This window comes from Myxocyprinus asiaticus, chromosome 6 (genome assembly GCF_019703515.2).
Source record: "Myxocyprinus asiaticus isolate MX2 ecotype Aquarium Trade chromosome 6, UBuf_Myxa_2, whole genome shotgun sequence".
Lineage (NCBI taxonomy): Eukaryota > Metazoa > Chordata > Actinopteri > Cypriniformes > Catostomidae > Myxocyprinus > Myxocyprinus asiaticus.
This window is the reverse complement of record NC_059349.1, coordinates 9,306,725-9,329,346: the sequence shown is the minus strand read 5'-3', so window position 1 is coordinate 9,329,346 and position 22,622 is coordinate 9,306,725. Positions and strand designations below refer to the sequence as shown.

Genomic DNA, 22,622 nt, shown 5'->3' with positions numbered 1-22,622 from the left:
TAAAGTAGTATAATTTATGATACCAGCCTTGTCAGATTTTACGGCTGATTTGAAATATGTTCTTTGATCGTAAGCTTGACCAACCGTTTTCGAGATTTCGGTGTTTCCCTATTCAAGTAGATAAAAGCTGCACGGGCATGACTGGAAATAACATCCCGAGAGCGTTCCAAAAATGGCCGACAGTGGACTGACTTGCTAGAGTAACTTTGGTGATAGTCAGCTGGTGAATTAACGAGGCTTGCCTCATGAATATTAATTTGGTTTCGTGAGGTTCGCGCTGGTTCGCCCAGCGTCGGAAAGTGAACGCTGTGGCTTATGAATATTAATTAGATTTCGTAAAACATTTTGTGGTCTTTTTTTAAATTTTTTTATCGTTGATTGCAACTTGTGTTAAAAAAACACAGCTGCTTCAAAAGTCCCTATTGAGCTATGACTGTATGTAATTTATGCTGTAAAACAAGACGTGACAGTCTCTTCAAGTAACTTTAAACACAGACCTTATCTGAAAACCGCAATTTTAAAACCCCATTCGTGGGAACCCATGACAAATTAGCTTTCCTGGCCTACAAATGTGCAATATATTACCTTTTACAATCAAAATCAAACACTTTTGACAATTTGACTTGGTGAGTTGCTTAAAAAAAATCACAGTTAACATGCAGTTTCAATCATAATATAGCATTGCATAAAATAGGACACTATATGGTAAGCTATTGAATAAATACACACAATGTACTATACAGTGTACAATAAAGTACACATACAGGGTGTATTGGAGTGCCAGGTGAAGAGTGCAAATGGCAAAATAATTACAATAGGTGAAAATAAAAAAAAATCTAATATAGGTGGTAACAATTGGTATTTTTTCTTTCTTTTGAATCAATAACAGTCTTATCAACCTAGATGTCTGTGATAAAGGTTCTTATAGTAGTCTATTGGCCTGGAGGTGGAGCGTTCTGGGAAAATGATCATTGTGCTGAAAAAAAGTATTTTATTTTAATTTCCCAAACCCTGTCAATCATTTACAACCCTGACACACAGTTTGTTGACTGGACCTAAGACTCAAATCAATCTCAAACCCCCAACCAACCATTTCAGTTATGAGCAGATTCATGTTTTCTCTTTGTATTTTTGGGATTTTTCTCTTTTGTCACAGTGTTTCTGCCAGATTTACTGATGATTTACAACACAACAGGTAAGAGACACTTTACTTTCATGGTCTTTTCATGTCGTGTCATTCCTGTTAGCACAATATATTTTGTCTCTTAAGGTCTAATGCATCTTCAAGACGGACTAGAGGAGTGAACACCCCCAATCCTATTGACTGTAAACTCAAGAGTTGGTCGCAGTGGTCACCTTGTAACTCATGCAGAGAGAGGACGGTAAAAACTCTTGAAAACTGTCATTTTTGGAGTTACATAAGAACCATAGAATCAAATGGTTCTTATGTGACTCCTAAAATTGGATGTTGTTTACATTTGCAGTTGTTTTTTTGCCCACCAAATGTCTAATACTACATTCATTTAAAAAAAAGTTTTTTTACACTTAATTTGAACAGTAAATAATGTGATTTCCATCATCTGGCCTGAAACACTCTCACACTAGCTCTGGTCCGGCCATGATTGTTGAGTCCTGTTTTAACGTTATCAGAAAACTGTGATCTCAACTGTCCAGTAGTTAATTTGAAGGCATGCTCTATTGCTCTGTTGACACCAGTATAAGCTATTAAGCATTGAAAAATGATCTCTATTGTAAGTAATTTAGGGGCTGTTTTGCAGTTTCGCTTCCAGTATCTGGAACGGCCCTCTCAGTTTCAGGGTCAGCAGTGTGTGCACAGTCAGTGGGATGAGAGACTGTGTCCACAAGAGGGCAAGTGTGAGCCTCAAGACCACTGTGGGGACATGTTTGCATGTGGGCCCAATGGTAAATATTTCTGCCTGCATTTCTGTCATTATGTTTGATTGTTCCAGGTTTTCTATTTTCTTTATATATATATATATATATATATATATATATATATATATATATATATATATATATATATTTCACCTTTTATAATTTAGTTTTTATTTTTTTCCAATGGGCATTTTCATTAGTGTTTTCAAACATATTTGTCAGTATTTTTCTGTTTTTCTACTATGTTTAATTTTTATTGTAGTTGTATTTTTATTGTACTTGTGTTGTTGTATACAGGGCTGCCACAATACATTTAACGATGATACATTTCTCAGTGTAATTTATATCTGTGGCATTTATGAAGGCAGATTGTAAAAGTTTCACATTTTATAGCTTATAACTTCACGAAAATTAAATGGAACATAAAATAGCACACACCATTACTTAGAGGAGGTGATAATCTTTCAAACAAGCCCACACACAATTTAATCGGATGCATAGATCATTAGATAATCCACACAATGCACAATGTGGCTAAAAACACATTAGCTTCCCTGGAGCAGATGACTTGATCAGAAATGATGTAGTACGTTGTCAAGCGTCATGGAATGCTAAAGCAATCATGTTAGGTTTCAGATCGCTGCAACCAGAGGTGGATGTCATCCAAATATGGGCAGAGAGGATCATTTACTCTAATTACATATGGCCACAGGGAGATGGTGCCAAGTACATGACACAGACTCAATGATAGCTCAAATGACACAGAATGGAACTGAATGAGATCTTGTTACTCATTTCTGCATGCTTTCAAGAGAGAGAGTGCATACCTTTAGTCATTGTGTTTGCATGTGTAATTAGTTCTTATGTACAATTAATATGTTTTGTTTGTTTAGAGAGGCTTTTGGACACTTGGAGACATTTTTGGACACTAGGATAAATTATTTTTGTAATGCTATAACTTTTGATTGCTTTGTTGTATCAACACAAATTTTTGTGAAAGTTACAGGTAACATGACTGGGAACAACACAAAAATAAGTTACACCCTGAAATATATATAGTGTTTAAACTCATGTCTCCCCACCCATGAGCCTAACATCACTTTGCTTACATTCGTCACATTATAGTCTTCTGTCCAAACATTTTAATAATGTTGACAAATTATACATCTGTCAAATCAGAAAAATAAGAATAAAAGTTATTTATAAGTTATCAGCAGTTTCTTTGGCTGAGAGTCTCAAAATGTATCAGAATCTACTATATCATTAAAAAATCGAAAAGTTTTCTTTACAATGATACCAAACACTTGACCCACCTTATTTTTTTTTTTTTTGTTTTTTTTTTTTTAGTTATAAGCCTTTCATTTTGGGTATGCCACTGAAACAGGAAATCTTTAAAAACACCCTTAGAGCTTAAAGGGTTAACTAAAATGATTCCAATTAGTTTACAGTTTTTTTATTTATTATTTTATTTATTACACTGGCTTATGAATCTTTTAAATGCTATGTGTTCTTCACAGGACGTTGTATCGGACAGGAGCTCCGTTGTAATGATGAGATGGACTGTCTAACACAGAATGATGAGACTGACTGTGAAGTGACAAATAAAAGAGAAACCAAATGTACTCACATGCTGATAATACCAGGAGCTGAGAAAGCCACTCAAGGGTATGATGTACATTGAAATGTGCACATGATTTATTTCTTGGCTATTGCTTTTAAAATATTTTGCCTTTTAATAGTGGAATAATGAGCACTAGTCAATACTGCATATATACAGTCAGTAACACAAAAAGTATTTGACTTAATGCACACTTTAAACTCTATAAATGTAATTTATTTCCATAACAAATTAGTGCAACAGGGGGCATTTATTAAAAAGGACAAGCATAGAGTACTTAAGTAAAACATTTCACAAGAATACATTTGTTAAGTTTTAAATGTTTAACACAATGTAGGTCTATACATTGTTCAAAATGAAGACAAAAAGTATCTGGACACTTTCTGGATGTCAAAAGGTAGTGGAACATGTCTACATGTGAACTACACCTATGAAAAGGTTCAGTTCACACCGCAGCAACAAAGCGACCTGATCACATACATTTTCAGTGATGGCTGGCAACTTCCAGTGACACTAGCAATTTGGAATGGCAAACTTCCATACCACTCGAGAGTTCATTGTTCTCAAGTGTAGCATGCGATTTCAAACTCAGCCATAAACTTTTCTCAACTTTGTCATATATCTTATATCAAGAACAAACAGACCACTACAGCGACTGGCTTCAAGCGGAGTGAACAAGATTTTACTTTGCTAGGGCACATGTGTGAAGTTAATGGGAACATGACACATCGACTGAGCTCATTCCGTTCCCTAGTTCCCTATGTGTCATGAATCAGTATATGTAATGAACACATTGATCCACTATCCACTGGGACACTGATGACTCATTTACCTGTGACACAATAGAGGAGAAGGGTCTGTCTTCATCCTGCAAGACTACTACAAGTCACACCCACTACAAGTTACGCCCCCTTTAAATAACTGGCGAGAGTACTGCCGCTGCATATGTGCATATTTCCCAGCCTGCGCAGTGCACCAATTCTCTAGGGGGGCACCATCATACCATCGTACCGCCTTTCCTTGCAGGTTATACGTTATTCAAGGAACCAGTAGCAGTCGCAGAACATGGACAATAGCGGAGCTCTGTGTAGGGCATCAATTTGGCCAGCACCGGCCCTGACAGGCAATATGCTGAAGTTGCGCAGGTCGGTTGCCACATTCATACACTTTGTTTGTTGGATTTCCACAGCAACCATACACCTACACCTATCTCTACCCCTAACCTTAACCTACCTAACCATAGCCACAAAGATTTAAAAATGAAAAGTTTGTAAAATTATTAAATATACAGCAACTTAAAAGTTATTGTGAATAGAATCACACCGCTTTATTGCTAATAGTCCACAGAGAAGAGAAAAGCAATGAAAATGAAGAAGAATGTGTACCACTGTGGGTGCTTTTTCATTTCTTAAATTGTGCATCCTCGTTTCCTCACTCCTCCATCCTCAAGCCCATGATCCAGAAACTGATCAAAGTCCGCCATCATGAAGAATGTATAAATTCTTTAAATGCACATTGAGGAGGTGAGGATCAAGGACGGAGGAAGCTTCCCGAGGACACTTGAGCGAGGAAGCAAAGGTGCATCCTATGCAGAAGACGTTTTGGCTGAAGCACCTGATGATTGTATTACTTCTCCCCCTTCACATCTGACACAACAGTTTTGATACATGTTTCACCTTTGTGGTTTAAATAAACCATAATTGTCACAAACTGTAACTAAACATCTTGAATTATTAGGTTTTATTATAAAAATATAAATTAGTCATGTTTCAGCAACATAACAGCAAGCGCTCCGAGGTAATGTATCTGCGCAGAGACGGCACTTTGAAGTGATGTGTGGGCGAGCATGACATTTCATTTTACAAATCAATATTGCTTCGATTCCTCCATCCTCGTTTCCTTTCTTCGCATCCTTTCCACATTTCCTAAGACGGAAGATCTAGGAAGTGAGGAAAGGACGCAAAGAAAGGAAACGAGGATGCACAGTTTCAGAAATGAGAAGCACCCTCTGTAGCTAGCAAGCAGGCTAATTGTTTAGCAGTATGCTAAGCTAGTTGGCTAACCAGTTGTGAGCTAACTGGTGAAAACAGAATGATAAATGATTCAATTCGCTATTTATAGCTTCGGTTTAATAATATGAAATGTGACATAATTTAAAAGTTATACTTTGGCATATTTACATGGTTAAGACAACATGAATAATACAGCGATTGCATAGAATTTGAAAAGTACTTTTAGCCAATGGAATCACTTTTTGATCCAATGGGGATGCTACTTGTAGTAGGCGTATTGTGAGTATTACTTGTAGTCTTGCGGGATGAAGACAGAGGTTGAATACGAAACTGCATACTATATACTACTCTTTCTATTTCTGCAATAGATAGATATGGCAGAAGTAGCAAGAATAGTATGGGTAGTATGCCATTTGGAGCCAGATTGGAGCACCACAGTGCCCACCCACTTTTTCACCCAAGTCCATACATTTTTTCATATGGATTTTCTAAAATCATTCATAAAAGTTAAGCCATGAACTAAATCAACCAACTCCGAGGTGAATCACAATAATACAAACTTTAATTTAAAGCCAAAAATTAGTATTTGAAAAGCGGACAAAAATACAAATGTACAAGACTGTATACAGTACTTAAAGTCAGTATATTGAATTTCGAAATATTGAAGTAACCAAAATAAATGACAAACCATATCGCTGCAAAATTCTATATTTTGAAATTAGCAAAACTGCTTTTTCTCCATGTGTTCATAAATGAAATGACCCGTCAAACATTAAAATCTCTCTGTCGCTTTTTTCTACACTATTTACAGGGTTTGCACGCAGTCCTTGAAGTGTTTAAAGTGCTCGAATTTAGCTTTTAGAAATGTAAGTACTGGAATACCAGGAAAATCGACATTACATGTTGAAAAGTCCTTAAAAGTGCTTGAAGTTCAAATGGAAAATGTCTTTCATGTAATGTGTGTACATCAAAGATGAGATCCACACACTCCACTTTCACTGAATAATGTGTCTTTTAATATGCTTTCAGTACAGTCAGTTGTTGGTCAAAAAGGAAAAATTAACATACATTTTAAGTACACATAGCACGGGTGCAGTAAAGAAACAGCGATTTCTGTGAAAGAAATTGCCGGAACATATCTGCGAGATGCTCGTTGAACTGCCGAAATTCTTAAAGCGACAGTACTTTAGTGCTTGAAATACAAATGAATGTAAAGTCAATATAAATATTGTAAATTGTACATATTATTTCAGTGACAGCTCATTTGCAATTACAAGACATAATAATAAATTATAAAATTTAGAATTTTTACATTTTTAAAAAGCTAAATTGTGATTATAATGAGACAAATTAAAAAAAAAAAAAATACACTTTCACACACTATATATATTTTCCTTGAACAAAATAGATAGTCCCTGAGCTAAGCTATAGGGATGGAAACAAATACAGCTGTTCAACCTGCACCTACACAACCTCATCGTAGCCAACTATTTTTGAAGGTTTTTTGTTTGTGATATTTTCTTATAGAAAAAAGGTACTTGAAAAACTCTATTTGAACTTTGAATATTTATATTATGTATTAGAGAATTCAATTCTTATGAGAAATTATGATATGCATTTTGCTCGAAATCCATTGAATCGAATAAATCGAATCAGGATTATATTGAATCGTGAATCTCATATTGTACATCGAAACGAAACATTAGAGAACCCTGTTGTCTTACCCCTACAATGAAGCATTATGAATGATGCTATCGAATTAAGAACAATAGAATTTTTGTTTTTATTATTATTATAAGTGAAGAAACAATACATATTAATGTTTGCCACGATTCTTTGATTGGTGGAGCGTTTGTCTTCAGGATTCACAGTTAATGTAGTTCTTCACCAGAAATTCCACAAATAAACAAGTTTTTTTTTTTAAAAATTAGGTTGAAATAACATGGACTGATGGCTTCAGCGGAAGCATATACCATCAGTTAACAACCTCAGAGCTCAAGATAAGTCTGTCTTTAAAGGTTTATTAGTTATCGTTAAAAATGTATTCCCCTGTTGAAAAAAATCTATCGGATTTTTGCTTCCGGCACCAGACTGTTGCACTCTGTCACGACGTTGCACGTTAAAATGTGGCTAGTATTTATCAACAAAATCACTGTATAAAGCCGCATTCACACTGCCAACAATTTTATTGCTAGTTGCTGTACTTTTGGTCATTAGTGGGCGTTTCTACCACCGGTCGCTCTAACATTATTGGTGGGCTGAAAAACTGGCCATAGATTGTGATAATCTGATCAAAACTAAGATGTATTGCTGGTCAAAATAAGATATTCTAAATTGGCAAAAAACCAATGTCAAAACCAAGTAGATATACAAATTATTCAAAGGGGGAAAAAAGGTTTGATCTGGTCAATCTGTGCATCCAACATTCGCAACTTATACTACGTATCAGTTCCCTTTTTGAATGATGGCACCGCTGTTTGCTTCCGAACCAAGATAAGAAATAAAAAGCTTTGAAAAATGTGAGACTTCAGAAGACATTCTTTAAATTTATTGTAACAAAACAAAGCGTTTGCAACATTTTCCACGTGATTAAACTCAGGGCCATCACTGAAGTTCATGGGACCCAGGAGAACATTTACTGCTGAGAACCTGACTGTACTCATAAATACCCAGACAGACAGTGAAGATTGATCTGTCAGCTAACTCTGACCTTTTGAGCTTTGAGGTCTGAAGCATGGCCCAGTTATTTTCAGAGCAAAGGTCTGTTATTTGATATGTAGATATGATGTGATTGTATCAGTTTACTCACTCAGAAAGTATCATCAGATCAGATCCCCCGTCTGCATAGCGTCTCTTCAGGGGTATGTATATATGCACCTCTGCTCCAGTAGAGCAATTGTGACGAGGAGTAGGGCGTAGCCGGGCTGTGAGGATGCGTCCCCGGCTCTTCCCTTATCTCCCTCCCGCTGATTAAGCAACTCTGCGCCCTCACACCCTCCTGCTCGTCACAACAATAAAATGTAGAGCTAGACCAGGTGCATTTTTTTCACAACCAGCTTAGAAGGAAAAACTGTTTAAAAACTCACCATCAAACATGAACAGAACTGCATATACAACAATTATATACGTATATACAAAAAAAGTTTGACATGTATCCAATTGCATGGATTTGTTTTCGTCAGATATAATGCCTTATCTGGTGCTTTTGTAAATCATGTTCTGGACCCCAAATACTCCGGAGGTATTTGTGAATACATCTATAATGGAGAGTGGCGAAAACTCACGTATGATCCCTTCTGTGAACACCTCAGTTATGATGATGAGGAAATGTATTACCGGAAACCTTACAACTTCCTCTCCTATCACTTAACGGTATGTTTGCATATCTGTGGTACGTTTATATTGCAGAAAAAAATATAATTGTATGCTATGTTTCCCATTCGTGTGTCTATATTTGATCATCCTAAGGGTCTTCTTAGGAAACTAATTAGCATGAATTATCAAATAATGTGAATAAGTTCAGTATCCTTTTAATTGTATTAGTAATAAGTAATGGGGACACACATACACCAATGAGCTGAAACATTATGACCACTCACAGGTGAAGCAAATTACGTTGATCATCTCCTAACAAGGCCACATGTCAAGGTCTGGGTAGATTAGATGATAAGCGAACAATCAGTTCTCGTAGTCAACGTGTTGAATGCAGGAGAAATGGGCAGGAGTAAAGACCTGAGCGACTTTGACAAGGGCCAAATTGTTATGGCCAGATGAATGGGTCAAAGCATCTCTGAAACGGCAAGGCCTGTGAGGTGCCCCTGGTCAGCAGTGGTGAGTACCTACTGACAGTGGTCCAAAGAGGGACAAACCACAAATCAGTGACAGGTGTTGGGCGCCCAAGGCTCATCGATGTGCAAGGGCAACAAAGGCTATCCCGTCTGGTCTGAACCGACAGAAAGTCTACTGTGGCACAAGTCACAAAATGTTTTAATGATGGTTTTACGGCAGGAATGTGTCACAACACACAGTGCATCGCACCCTGCTGCATATGGGGCTGCATAGCCGCAGACTGGTCAGAGTGCCCATGATGACCCCTGTCCACCATTGAAAGCGGCTACAATGGGCACGTGAGCATCGGAACTGGACCATGGAGCAGTGGAAAAAGGTAACCTGGTCCGATGAGTCCCATTTTCTTTTACATCAAGTGGATGGCTGTGTACGTGTGCACCATATATCTGGGGAAGTGATGGCACCAGGATGCACTGTGGGAAGATGACAAGCTGGTGGAGGGAGTGTTATGCTCTGGGAAATGTTCAATGTCAATTTGACATGTGCCAACATCATTGCAGACCAGGTACACCCCTTCATGGCAATGATATTCCTTGATGGCAGTGGCCTCTTTCAGAAGGATAATGGCCCCTGCCACACTGCACACATTGTATGGGAATGGTTTGAGGAACATGATGAAGAGGTCAAGGTGTTGCCCTGGCCTCCAAATTCCCCACATCTCAATCCGATTGAGCATCTGTGGTATGTGCTGGACCAGCAAGTCTGATCCATGGCGGCTCCACCTCGCAACTTACAGGAATAGAAGGATCTGTTGCTATGTCTTGATGCCAGATACCATACCACCAGATACCACCTTCAGGGGTCTTGTAGAGTCCATGCCTCGGCAGGTCGTGCTGTTTTGGCGGAACGCGGAGGACCATCAGTATATTAGGCAGGTGGTCATAATGTTTTGGCTCAACAGTGTATACTGTAGCACCCAAATAGCAGTTTGCTGAGAATGACCCCCAAACAACTAGTATCAATTGTTTAATCTCTAAATATGATCAAATATTTTGATTTTCACCAGATTTACTGTGGTTCTGTTCCTGCTAGGCACAAGCAACTACTGAGGAGGCATCCGATTATTATGAGGACGTTGTCAGCTTTCTCAAGGCAAAACAGACAGAAAGATCCTTTAACTTTGGAACAACGTTTGGAGTCGCTATAGTGGAAGTTGGTTGGGAAGCCAGTTTTGAAAACAAGTTTCTAACAAACATATCACAATACAATAGTGAGGTAAAGAAATACATTATGGCTTATACATTTAATGACTGTACATACACTATATTGCCAAAAGTATTCGCTCACCCATCCAAATAATTGAATTCAGGTGTTCCAATCACTTCCATGGCCACAGGTGTATAAAATGAAGCACCTAGGCATGCAGACTGCTTCTACAAACATTTGTGAAAGAATGGGCCGCTTTCAGGAGCTCAGTGAATTCCAGCGTGGTACTGTGATAGGATGCCACCTGTGCAACAAGTCCAGTCATGAAATTTTCTCGCTACTAAATATTCCACAGTCAACTGTCAGTGGTATTATAACAAAGTGGAAGCGATTGGGAATGACAGCAACTCAGCCATGAAGTGGTAGGCCACTTAAAATGACAGAGCGGGGTCAGCGGATGCTGAGGTGCATAGTGCGCAGAGGTCGCCAACTTTCTGCAGAGTCAATCGCTACAGACCTCCAAAGTTCATGTGGCCTTCAGATTAGCTCAAGAACAGTGCGTAGAGAGCTTCATGGAATGGGTTTCCATGGCCGAGCAGCTGCATCCAAGCCATACATCACCAAGTGCAATGCAAAGCGTCGGATGCAGTGGTGTAAAGCACGCCGCCACTGGACTCTTGAGCAGTGGAGACGTGTTCTCTGGAGTGACGAATCACGCTTCTCCATCTGGCAATCTGATGGACGAGTCTGGGTTTGGCGGTTGCCAGGAGAACGGTACTTGTCTGACTGCATTGTGCCAACTGTGAAGTTTGGTGGAGGGGGGATTATGGTTTGGGGTTGTTTTTCAGGAGCTGGGCTTGGCCCCTTAGTTCCAGTGAAAGGAACTCTGAATGCTTCAGCATACCAAGAGATTTTGGACAATTCCATGCTCCCAACTTTGTGGGAAAAGTTTGGGGATGGCCTCTTCCTGTTCCAACATGACTGCGCACCAGTGCACAAAGCAAGGTCCATAAAGACATGGATGAGTGAGTTTGGTGTGGAAGAACTTGACTGGCCTGCACAGAGTCCTGACCTCAACCCGACAGAGCACCTTTGGGATGAATTAGAGCGAAGACTGCGAGCCAGGCATTCTCGTCCAACATCAGTGTCTGACCTCACAAATGCGCTTCTGGAAGAATGGTCAAAAATTCCCATAAACGCACTCCTAAACATTGTGGAAAGCCTTCCCAGAAGAGTTGAAGCTGTTATAGCTGCAAAGGGTGGGCCAACATCATATTAAACCCTATGGATTAAGAATGGGATGTCACTTAAGTTCATATGCGTCTAAAGGCAGATGAGCGAATACTTTTGGCAGTATAGTGTACATGAAACAACTGGGTGCATATTGATGTGTGGGAAAGACAAAAAGCATATACATATATCTCTAGCAGCCTTCTGCAAATGTTGAAAGACCTGATCTTACTAAGGGAATACAGCCTACTTTTCTTTAGTTTTGCTAACTAACTGGCAAAAAGTCTGGTCCATATTACAGCATATTCTGGCCATGAACCACCCTCTAAGACAGAAAGATTTAGTCCCCCTTGAATGTTTTGTCGTCCGAGCGCTCCCCTTTGAGGTTGATTGGGTGCCCCCCTTTCTCTGGCTCCTAAATGTGTTGCATATGCTGCATACCCCACATTTGCCTTCTAGGGGTGGGAAAAAATTAATTCTGTTAAAAATCAAGATTTTTTAGACATTTTTAAAATCATCTCCCTGATGAAAAATTGATTTTTAATTTAAAGGTATAGCTCACCCAAAAATGAAAATGATCTAATAATTTACTCACCCTCATGTCGTCCCAGATGTGTATGACTTTTTTCTTTTGCTGAACACAAAGGTAAATTTAGAAATTTCTTACAGCCCCATTGGCCAGTAATCCTTCAGACAACTTGTTTGAAAACAGGTATTATGTTTGCAGTTATGTTTAGTGACTCTATGTGCATCTTTTAAGTAATAGTAATGGTAATTTTTGTAATTAATGGTAAAACTGTGTAGTTCGAAAGCAGCTTCAGTATAAGTGAATACATGTAGTATCCTACATGGATACTGTTTCCAGCTTTTCAGAATTGTTGAATGTCCTTTGCATTTTTAGGAGATGGGTTTTGTCAGGCTGTTGTCAACAGTAAAAACAGCTCAGTTTAAGATGAGGAGTAAAGATCTGATGCTGGACGAGGACGTGCTCTGGGCTCTCACTGATCTACCTGATGAGTATGACTTCGGTGCATATTCCCATTTCTTCAATGAATATGGCACACACTATGTGACGGAGGGAACGATGGGAGGGCAACTGGATTATGTTGCAGTCGTGAACAAGAATGTTATGAAAAGAAATGGTGAGTAAACTTTTCAGTCCTAAATGTACAGTGGACAAGATGAGCTGCTGATAATAAAAAGGTGTCATGAAAAAAATAAATAAATAAAAGTTAAATACATGTGCTAGCTTTATTTAGGGGTCCAATCAACAAAGCTGCTACAGTCCTGTTGTATTGTTTTGATTTTCTTATTTTTCTGCCTTTTCTGCCTTCAGAAGTGGTTTTCGTCTTGACCGAGATTTGACCAGATTCCTTGAATCTTTTAACTATATTGTTCACCGTAGAGGGAGAAATGCCCAAAATCCTTCAAATTGTTTTTGGGGAACATTGTTCTCAAAGTGCTGGATTATTTTCTGAAGCATTTGTTAGCAAATTGACAAGTCTTGAACTATCCTTGCTCTTGAAGGACTAGGCTGTTTTTGGAGGCTCCTTATACAGTATACGGTACTATGACACAATTGCCTCACCTGTTTAACATCTCCTGTTTCACATCGCCTTGTAATTTCATCTAGTCAAATTGTTATTAGTCTTAAATTGCACATCTCAAATTTTTGGGTGCGTTTTGCAATTGTTGGGGCTTAGTTCAGGAGCAAGTTTGGTAATTAGCAATGATTAATAATTATCAAAGATAATTACTAATGATTAAAATAAATAGAACATTGATTAGAATCAACATTAGCTTATTAATCTTTCAAATCAACAATCATCAAAGATAACTATCAATTATCTAAATCAATAGAATATTAATAAGGATTAATATTGCCAGGGCACCACCCTGGAATCAGGGACTAATAACCAGACAGTATAGCAGTCTCAATATTGGATTGTTCTCTTAGGAAAGTCGACGTCCAGAGAACATCGACATTTGAAGGCTTGAATCTGAGCACTGACATCCCCTGCCAGCCCTTGGCACAGGTGCATGCAGAACAATACCAAAACACTTCTCTTTGAAATATAACAATTTTATTGATGCAGTAATATCAATTAATAATCAATACAATACAGTCGATACACTTCCGTCTTCCAACTTCAAACTAAACAGTAACATGATTAGATATGGTAACAGATAAACCTATAATACATGAGAGGAGGGTAGGTTTGTGTGTGAATGGGTGTGTAAGGAGAGGAGTGCACAAAATGTCAGACGTGGCTCTCGTAGAGAGTGTGGAACCTCGCGCGAGGTTTTCGTCCAGAGAATGTGGCCGCGAATGTGGGTGGAGAGACTGGTTAATGTGTCTGCCCATTTAACGTGTGTCTCTGCTGGTATGATATCTTAGGGACAAATCTGGGCTTTATTGCCAAGTTATCTGTTAGCCAAATGTGTGTTCGGGTATGTTTGTGAGGGGTCGTGTGTGTGTGCGATTAGTACGAGAGAGAGAGAACAGCCAAAGCCAGTTTACCGATTGTGGGAGAGATGGCAACCGTTAGTTTTATCACTCAGCGACACGGTGAACAGCTCGTAATCCGTCTGCCGTGGCCGTTGGTTCTATAATGGATAAACTCGGCGGTCTGTAAACTGTACAAGCAATAACCTTGATACACAAGAATAACACACTATAATAATCTATCTCTGCCCAGACGTAAACCTCTTACTTGAGTCACGTGAGGACAGGGGTAGAATGTGTTCGTCCGTCGTTTGACTCCGACTCGGTTCCTCGAAGCTCAGGTGATGACTGGAGGCCATTTCCTCGCTCTGTCGGCAGGCGGTGTGGCGGCTGATTCTCGGCGGGTTGGCGGAGGTATCAGTGAAGTTGACTCGGTTGATGAAGGAAAAGAAATCGTCTTCACTTCTGCAGGCAAAAGGGTGAGACGCGAATTGCTTGGCGGTCTCCTTCAGATCCGTTAGCGTGCTCGGTGGAACCGGAGAATTTTGGCTCGTCCAGAGAGATGGAGATTTTATGGCCAAAGTTCAGGTACGTACATTACTTCCTTGGGCAACGAGGCTACACCTGGGAGCAGCAGGGCTGCAACTAGACGCAGCGCATACTGTCACTGGAAGCAAGGCTTAGGAGGAATCTCTGGGGTTTTATACTCTCGATAACATCATGGTTGAGGGATCCGTTCTGTCATGCATTTCATCCAATAGGAGTTGACAGCTCGATCCTTCAGAATTTCACACCTAGGTGTAAAGTGAGCAAGGCTTGATGGGATCTGTAGTCTGTTTGGACTCCCTTTGTTTGATTTTGGCGCTCTTTTTGCGTTATCAGGCTTTGAGTGTTTCTACAGGCCCCAGTCAGGATTTATGACTTTGTGTAGGCCTGCCTTTGTCTCCTATCTGAGCACGAGGCCCAACACAATCATCTGATTTGAAACTACTGTATATTTAAAAAAACAAACAATAAAAATTCACAAGATATAACATCATATTATGTGTAGTCGTGGTGCTTTCAATATAGCAAAGGGTGAATATAATTTACAAATCACTCCTTTTTGTTTTTATTAGCATTTTTCATACTGTCCCAACTTTTTCGGAATTGGGGTTGTACATTCGGCTCGGTCAGTAAACAGCTTTCTCCACAGCAATGTAATTTCCCGCAACCCTTGTGTAAATAACAAACGTGGTTTCCGAGGAAGACTTCACTATTTTATTATCCGTTGCTTCGCATTATTTCCAGATATTCCAGAGTTGTTGGTGTGTTTGTTTCCTTAACTTTCCATTGCGATATGCTGTGGAACTGTGCTGCAAAAGTGGGGTTTCCCTCTCATGTAATACTCCGGAAATTCTCTAAACCAGAGCATATACGTGAACGTGAGGGACCATCGATATTTTACAATTGTGTGTATAAATGGGTATAGTTTATAGTGTATGTGCTTTTCCCACTGTACTCCCAGAAATGTTGAATTCTTTCTGCTGTGTTGACTTGTTGTTGGGCTCCATCCTATGATGTTTGTTCTCCGATCTGTTCCACACACATGCGCACTCTACAACAACCTGTAAGAACACTGCTTATGCATTTACATGACCACATTATGCCGCGTTCTCCGGGAGAAACTTAGGTGTGTTAAACCGCTTTCTCTTAATCTCTTAAATGTAATAAAATCTTTTAGAACTGTGCTTTCTGCAAAAACCTCAAGCACCCCCATAGAACTGGGCCTTGATAACAAAAATAATAATTAATTAAGGATGCAATAATGTAACAGTCGCTGAATTTAATTACCAAATTAAAACCATCTGAAAATCGGTTTAAGCATGAAAACGCCGATATGAAAAACTGATGGCTCATTTATAATTAATTATCATCACACTTTGTAAAAACTCTTTGAATTCAAATGCACAGTCCAGAAATAATGATGGGCACAGAATGTGAAGGGTTGGCACTCCAAAGAAAATATAATATTTCATTTTTATTCTTTCTCGTTCTTGTATTAATGAGCAAATACCGTCATTATGTGACACTTGTGAAAGCAGCACTTACCTATACATGTTGAGGTAAAACCATCCAAAACAGTAAACTTTGACTTCTGAGACATTGGTATGGTATCCATTAAGGCTGCACGATTGATTAAGTTTGAAATCACAATAAGTTCATGCAAGGTCTTACAAAAGCTTGAAAGGCTACATTTGTAAATAGACTGCAATCAGCTCTTCAGTTAGCATTTCAATTAGCATTGTGTAAACAAGTGGCGCCCTCTAATGGTCTGGATGGCATTTTCTATTATCCATTACACAAATATATAATTTAAAGGCCATTTTGTTCTTTTGGTAACTTTTTATTTTTAATTAATGTGGTTTCCTTGGAATTGCTCAACATAATTTGTATGCATAATATGAATTTGTGATGTTCTATTATATACAGTACAAACATGTAAAATGTGAGTTCTGTTGTTTTGAACTGCAAAAACAGGAGTGCAAAAATATTTTAGAAGTATAAAATATATATTTTTTTTTACATCAAGCATCATTCTATGATACTGTATTTAGTTATTTTTCAATATCTTTTTATCTTTTTATCTTATATTTATCTTTCATTGTGGCTCTCTTTAAAATTTTGGCTTGTCAAGTGTTCAAAAGATCAAATCCATGTTCAATGGAAATTGCTTACTGTTTGAACAAAAGCTTTTGTACCTCTACAATTCCTGAACAAAATCTGATGAAAAAATAAGGAAAGTGGCAAAATATCTGTACCGGCATCGGCCAATAGTTATTTGTTCAAATCGGTATTGGCCAAAAACTTTCATATTGGTGCTTCCCTATAATTAATGACACATTTTCTTTTTTCTTTTTTGCCAATTCTAGCTATTTAACATGTATTTAAAAGCTATCATTTTTAACACAGGGAAAATCTAGTAGGCAAATGACCCCTCCCAGCCCCATAGACCCGCCATGTTGGAGTCAAGGATAAGACACTCTTTTTTTCCCCTTTTTTTTTTTGTAGTCCAGATATATTAATTTATTCTTAAATGCATTACAAATGCAATTCGCAAAAGACAATCACTTGAATACACCTCTACTATGATGAGCATGTTTTGAATTACTGAATTCAAAGTTGTTTTGATATTTTATCTGGGGCTTAAAGTAAAAAATATCATGTGGTGTAATAAAATAAAAGAAATAATAAAAAAAAATTATCACTGAAAGCTGAAATCTTTGAAAAAAGAAATATTGGCATGAGTAGTGCAGAATATACTTTTATTATTATTCTTAAAAAAATAAGCAGCACAAATAGTGTCTGTTTTTTTTTTGTTACATGATGTAAAAAAAAAAAAAAAAAAAAACAGTTACTATTTAAGTTTTAAAAATAATATTTTCGTCATTTAATCATTAAATATCAATATTTTTACATTTTTATGATTGGGTCATGTGGTGTAACCCTGAGAAAACTTCTTGATATTCTTGACTCAAAAATTCATGATATTTAAAAAAAAAAAAAGGAAAAAAGAAAAAAGAAAAACAAAAGAAAAGCGTTTTAGATGAAAATCCTCAAAATTACACTTGTCACTTATTTTGTCTGTCAGACTGAAATAGTATGATTTTATTTACAAATATGTGTAAATTAATTGCTATATAAGTTACTGCATGTCCTTATATATTTCAATAACTTCTAATCATTACATCAAAGCCAGCTCGGATGTTTCTTAAATGCAGTTAAATGCAGTTAGAGTCACACATTCACAACAGATTTTTGTAATAAATTACATTTAATGATTTTTTTTAATTTATTTTTTTATAATTTTTACTTTTATTGAACAATCAATAAAATATGTTACCAAACAGTATTGCAGTGTGGTAATTTTCAGCACTTTTCCAATCTGCCTGGACCTGGATGATTGCTGTTTTTGGCTATATTTTAATATTAATGTTTATTTTATGTGATTTTTTTTTTTTTTTTTGGCAAATTCCAGTTAGAAAAATTAAAAGTGAGTGTACTTTTAACACATTCTTTTCAATGTTAGAAATGCATGGACAACAGATGGGAATGTGCCTTGGAGGGTCTTTGAGCGTGGGATTCAATGATTATGTCAGCGCTAAAGGTTCCATAAAAGGATGCAAAAAATATGGGACATTGGATCAAAGTATGTAACTTGGAGCCTGACACATTTTTATTAGGAGTTTGGATTTTACACATCATTTAACTAAACTAAACTATTTTTTTTTTAAACAGTCGGTGATGAATCCAAAAGTGCTATTGAGGATGTCTTTGGCTTTGTGAAGGGTGGATACACAGGCACCAGCAGTGCAAACTTGGCTATCAGGGATGCCAGAAGTTACAAGAACTGGGGAAAGAGTCTTAAATATAACCCTGCACTAATTGATTTTGAGGTGCATTTACATTATTAATACACTTGTTTCATACTTTATGTCATACGTATTGTACCATTGGTAGGATCATTATCAACACTGAAGCAGTGCTGTAACTGAATGAGAGTATCGTCCAAATTCAATATGAATCATATTTATTTAAAGACCCCATGAAATTGTAGTCTTCTTTCCTGCACTCAGGGAAAAGAGCCGTATTAAAGGGCTCTTAAAAGCATGGAAATTTTGTTGTCTGCTGCCTTTAACGTCACAGCTCAGGATAGACGCTAGTGAAGGGCTTGGGACCTTGATTCCTGGTGCCATCAATTAATCAACGTTGTTAGGATGTAATTTTCCTGGACACAGTTGTGTTCAGAACTGAGTGCTCATGAAATTAAATTGAGGTTGACCCATTTTCAATTTGTATTAGGAGGAATTCTCATATAGAGAACATGTTTTTGACAAAAATTTGGACACGCAACATTTTGGACTCGACAATATTTTTAGTCAATTTTCTTGGAAGAAAAAAAAAACGTACATTTGAAATGCTTATATCTGCTTAGTGTATTGTGTCCACTTTTAGGAGTACACTAAAATATACATTGCCTCAAAGCTAACAGATATGGATTTAAAGAAACAAATGTCCAGTTTGAATTTGATGAGGTCTATGTGTTCTTCTTATTGGAAAGGTTTTAATGGTCCTTATTAGTAATTAATGGTCTCTGTTTCTACTCTAGATTCTACCAATATATGAGTTGGTGCGTTTAAGCACGGCAGCCGAGCAGCTACGTTTAAAACTGCCCCACCTGAAGATGGCATGGGAGGAGTATATACAGAACTTCAACCCATGTCACTGTGCCCCCTGCATGAATAACGGAGTTCCTGTGCTCTCCAGGACAGCTTGCAGTTGTATTTGTAAAAGTGGTTACGTTGGTGATGCCTGTGAGGAGACTAAGAGACAAGGTGATGTTCTTGACCAAATAGAACTCTTCATAAATGTATGTGGTCTAAAGCCCCATATAATTCCTTTGTATAACACTGCAAACGACATTGTGTGCTTCTCAATCGGAAGGCTGCAGCCTTCAGCGTTAGAATGAGATGGTCTAGTAAGTGTGCATGTCTACGTCATAAAGGTTTCCTCCTCCGTGCTCACGCCATGAAAGCTTTGAAGAGAGAACAAGAGGCATCGAAGATTACAGATGTGGAAATGGTGCTGATCCTCCACAAGTTTTTGTAGATATGGAGGAAGAAACCAGAATAGTGCACATTCATGCAATAGCATGCAGAAATATTCATTTTCGTTTTTCTATTTTTATTGATAAATTGCGATATGTGCAAGGGATTGTGTGTGATCGAAGGCTGCGAAGGATGCTCTTGATGCATCCCACAAAATATGGTGAACGAAGGCTGCGAAATGAGGCTGCCTTCTAAAGGTCCTCACAATTGAGACAGCCTTCGACGGTGCTTCATGACGTGGCAGCCAAGATATCCAGCATAACAAGGCTGCAACATTCCGACTGAGAAGCACCCTTTGTCGCTTGGTGTCGCTCTGTGTCGCTGGTGATTATACTGCCGTTATAATCACTGTTCTCTTGCTTCTTAAAATTAACATTTTTCAGGGGAGAATATTTTTATATAACCTGCAGCAGTGCTCAATTCATCATACCATGAACAAGATGAACGATCCATTCATGTGTAAATCAAACGGTTTTCAATGCATCATTTTTATTAGGCTATATCCATGTATGTGGTTACAGACAAATGTCTTTCACAGAAACTTTTAACTTCTCCATCTTGCATGCACTTGACTCTAGTAACTCATACACTCACTGCCTGGAGATGGGTGACGTGAGCTCCACTGTCTTCACTCTCATTGGTAGTCGCTCCCGAATGTCACCCGTAATTTGCATAAAGTTTACATTTTCTCAACTTTGTCTTGTCATTTGCCACAGCGATCTCTGTCTCCAATGGTCACAGCAGCCTGTGTCACAGAAATTCGCTCTGTTCTCATTGAAAATGAATGGGATCCTGTTGCTTTGTTGCTCAATGACACTGGCGGTGTGAACGGGGCTTAAGAATCAATGTATCTTATTCACATACCACTCACTAGTCCAACTTGGACAGGCACTATATAAGCTGGTATATACACTGGTGGCCAAAAGTTTGGAATAATGTAAGATTTAGCTCTTTTTCACTTTTATTCACCAAAGTGGCATTCAACTGATCACAATGTAAAGTCAGGACATTAATAACATGAAAAATTACTATTAAAATTTGAAAAAAATGTTCAGAACTTCTTAAACTACTTCAAAGAGTTCTCATCAAACAATCCTCCACGTGCAGCAATGACAGCTTTGCAGATCCTTGGCATTCTAGCTGTCAGTTTGTCCAGATACTCAGATGACATTTCACCCCACACTTCCTGTAGCACTTGCCATAGATGTGGCTGTCTTGTCGGGCAATTCTCACGCACCTTAATCTCTAGCTGATCCCACAAAATCTCAATGGGGTTAAGATCCATAACACCCTTTTCTGATTATCTGTTGTCCAATGTCTGTGTTTCTTTGCCCACTCTAACCTTTCCTTTTTGTTTTTCTGTTTCAAAAGTGGCTTTTTCTTTGCAATTCTTCCCATAAGGCCTGCACCCCTGAGTCTTCTCTTTACTGTTGTACATGAAACTGGTGTTTAGCGGGTAGAATTAAATGAAGCTGTCAGCTGAGGACATGTGAGGTGTCTATTTCTCAAACTAGAGACTCTGATGTACTTATCCTCTTATTTAGTTGTACATCTGGCCTTCCACATCTCTTTCTGTTCTTGGTAGAGCCAGTTATCCTTTGTCTTTGAAGACTGTAGTGTATACCTTTGTATGAAATCTTCAGTTTTTTGACAATTTCAAGCATTGTATAGCCTTCATTCCTCAAAACAATGATTGACTGACGAGTTTCTAGAGAAAGCTGTTTCTTTTTTGCCATTTTTGACCTAATATTGACCTTAAGACATGCCAGTCTATTGCATACTGTGGCAACTCAAAAACAAACACAAAGTAGTTAAGATTTATTTAACGAACCAAATAGCTTTCAACTGTGTTTGATATAATGGCAAGTGATTTTCTAGTACCAAATTAGCAATTTAGCATGATTACTCAAGGATAAGCTGTTGGAGTGATGGCTGTTGGAAATGGGGCCTGTCTAGATTTGATCAAAAATGATTTTTTTTTTCTTCAAATAGTGATGATGCTGTTTTTTACATCAGTAATGTCCTGACTATACTTTGTGATCAGTTGAATGCCACTTTGATGAATTAAAGTACCCATTTCCTTCCGAAACAGAATCTGTACATTATTCCAAACTTTTGGCCACCAGTGTAAATTTAAAAATGGTTAATAATGTTCTTTTAAAAATGACACCACACTAAGGATGGGTGATATACCAGTTCCAGTGTTGCCATACCTTGCAAGAGAAAAACATGACTTGGTATGGAAAACTAGCTCAAAATAAACAACTTATCTCACAAAAAATTAACGCATTTTAACAAACATTTATGTAAATTTTTCCCTCCGGAACAATTGAAACGGTCTTTGTTGCCGTTTTCAGCTATATTCTGTAGAAAGAATTCTAGTCCCTGGCTACATTTTTTTAGTAAAGGCATGTAAATAAACAGTGCTATCAGTGCTATCAGTGTGTGCAATACATTCTTAGTGAATTGCCCCACAGAGCTTATCAGAGTTTTAACTCTAAAGTTTTTCCCTCTGATAGGTCCTACACATGGAGTCTGGAGCTGCTGGAGCTCCTGGTCCCCCTGTGTGTCTGGAAAAAAGACAAGAACACGACAATGCAACAACCCCCCACCAAAAGATGGTGGTTTTCCTTGTCAAGGAAGCAGTGTTCAGAACAGGAATTGTTAAAACTCTGCTAGTCTCATGTTGACAAGTGTCTTGTCTTACTTTACATGAAGATAATACAAGTTCTGTCTGCCTTAAATATTGATTTTGCCATTGATGTTTATTTTTCACA

General features: G+C 37.9%; 1 protein-coding gene across 1 annotated transcript; it reads left to right on the top strand.

Moving 5' to 3' along the window:
* Positions 1–1,049: 1,049 nt before the first annotated feature.
* Positions 1,050–22,589, top strand: c8a (complement component 8, alpha polypeptide). Its single transcript, XM_051699533.1, has 11 exons — positions 1,050–1,195; positions 1,271–1,382; positions 1,779–1,923; positions 3,414–3,561; positions 8,709–8,898; positions 10,408–10,590; positions 12,653–12,893; positions 18,267–18,386; positions 18,476–18,633; positions 19,347–19,572; positions 22,365–22,589. The coding sequence occupies exons 1-11, from the start codon at positions 1,101–1,103 to the stop codon at positions 22,511–22,513; spliced, it is 1,767 nt and encodes a 588-aa protein (XP_051555493.1). The 5' UTR covers positions 1,050–1,100; the 3' UTR covers positions 22,514–22,589.
* The last annotated feature ends 33 nt before the right edge of the window (positions 22,590–22,622 follow it).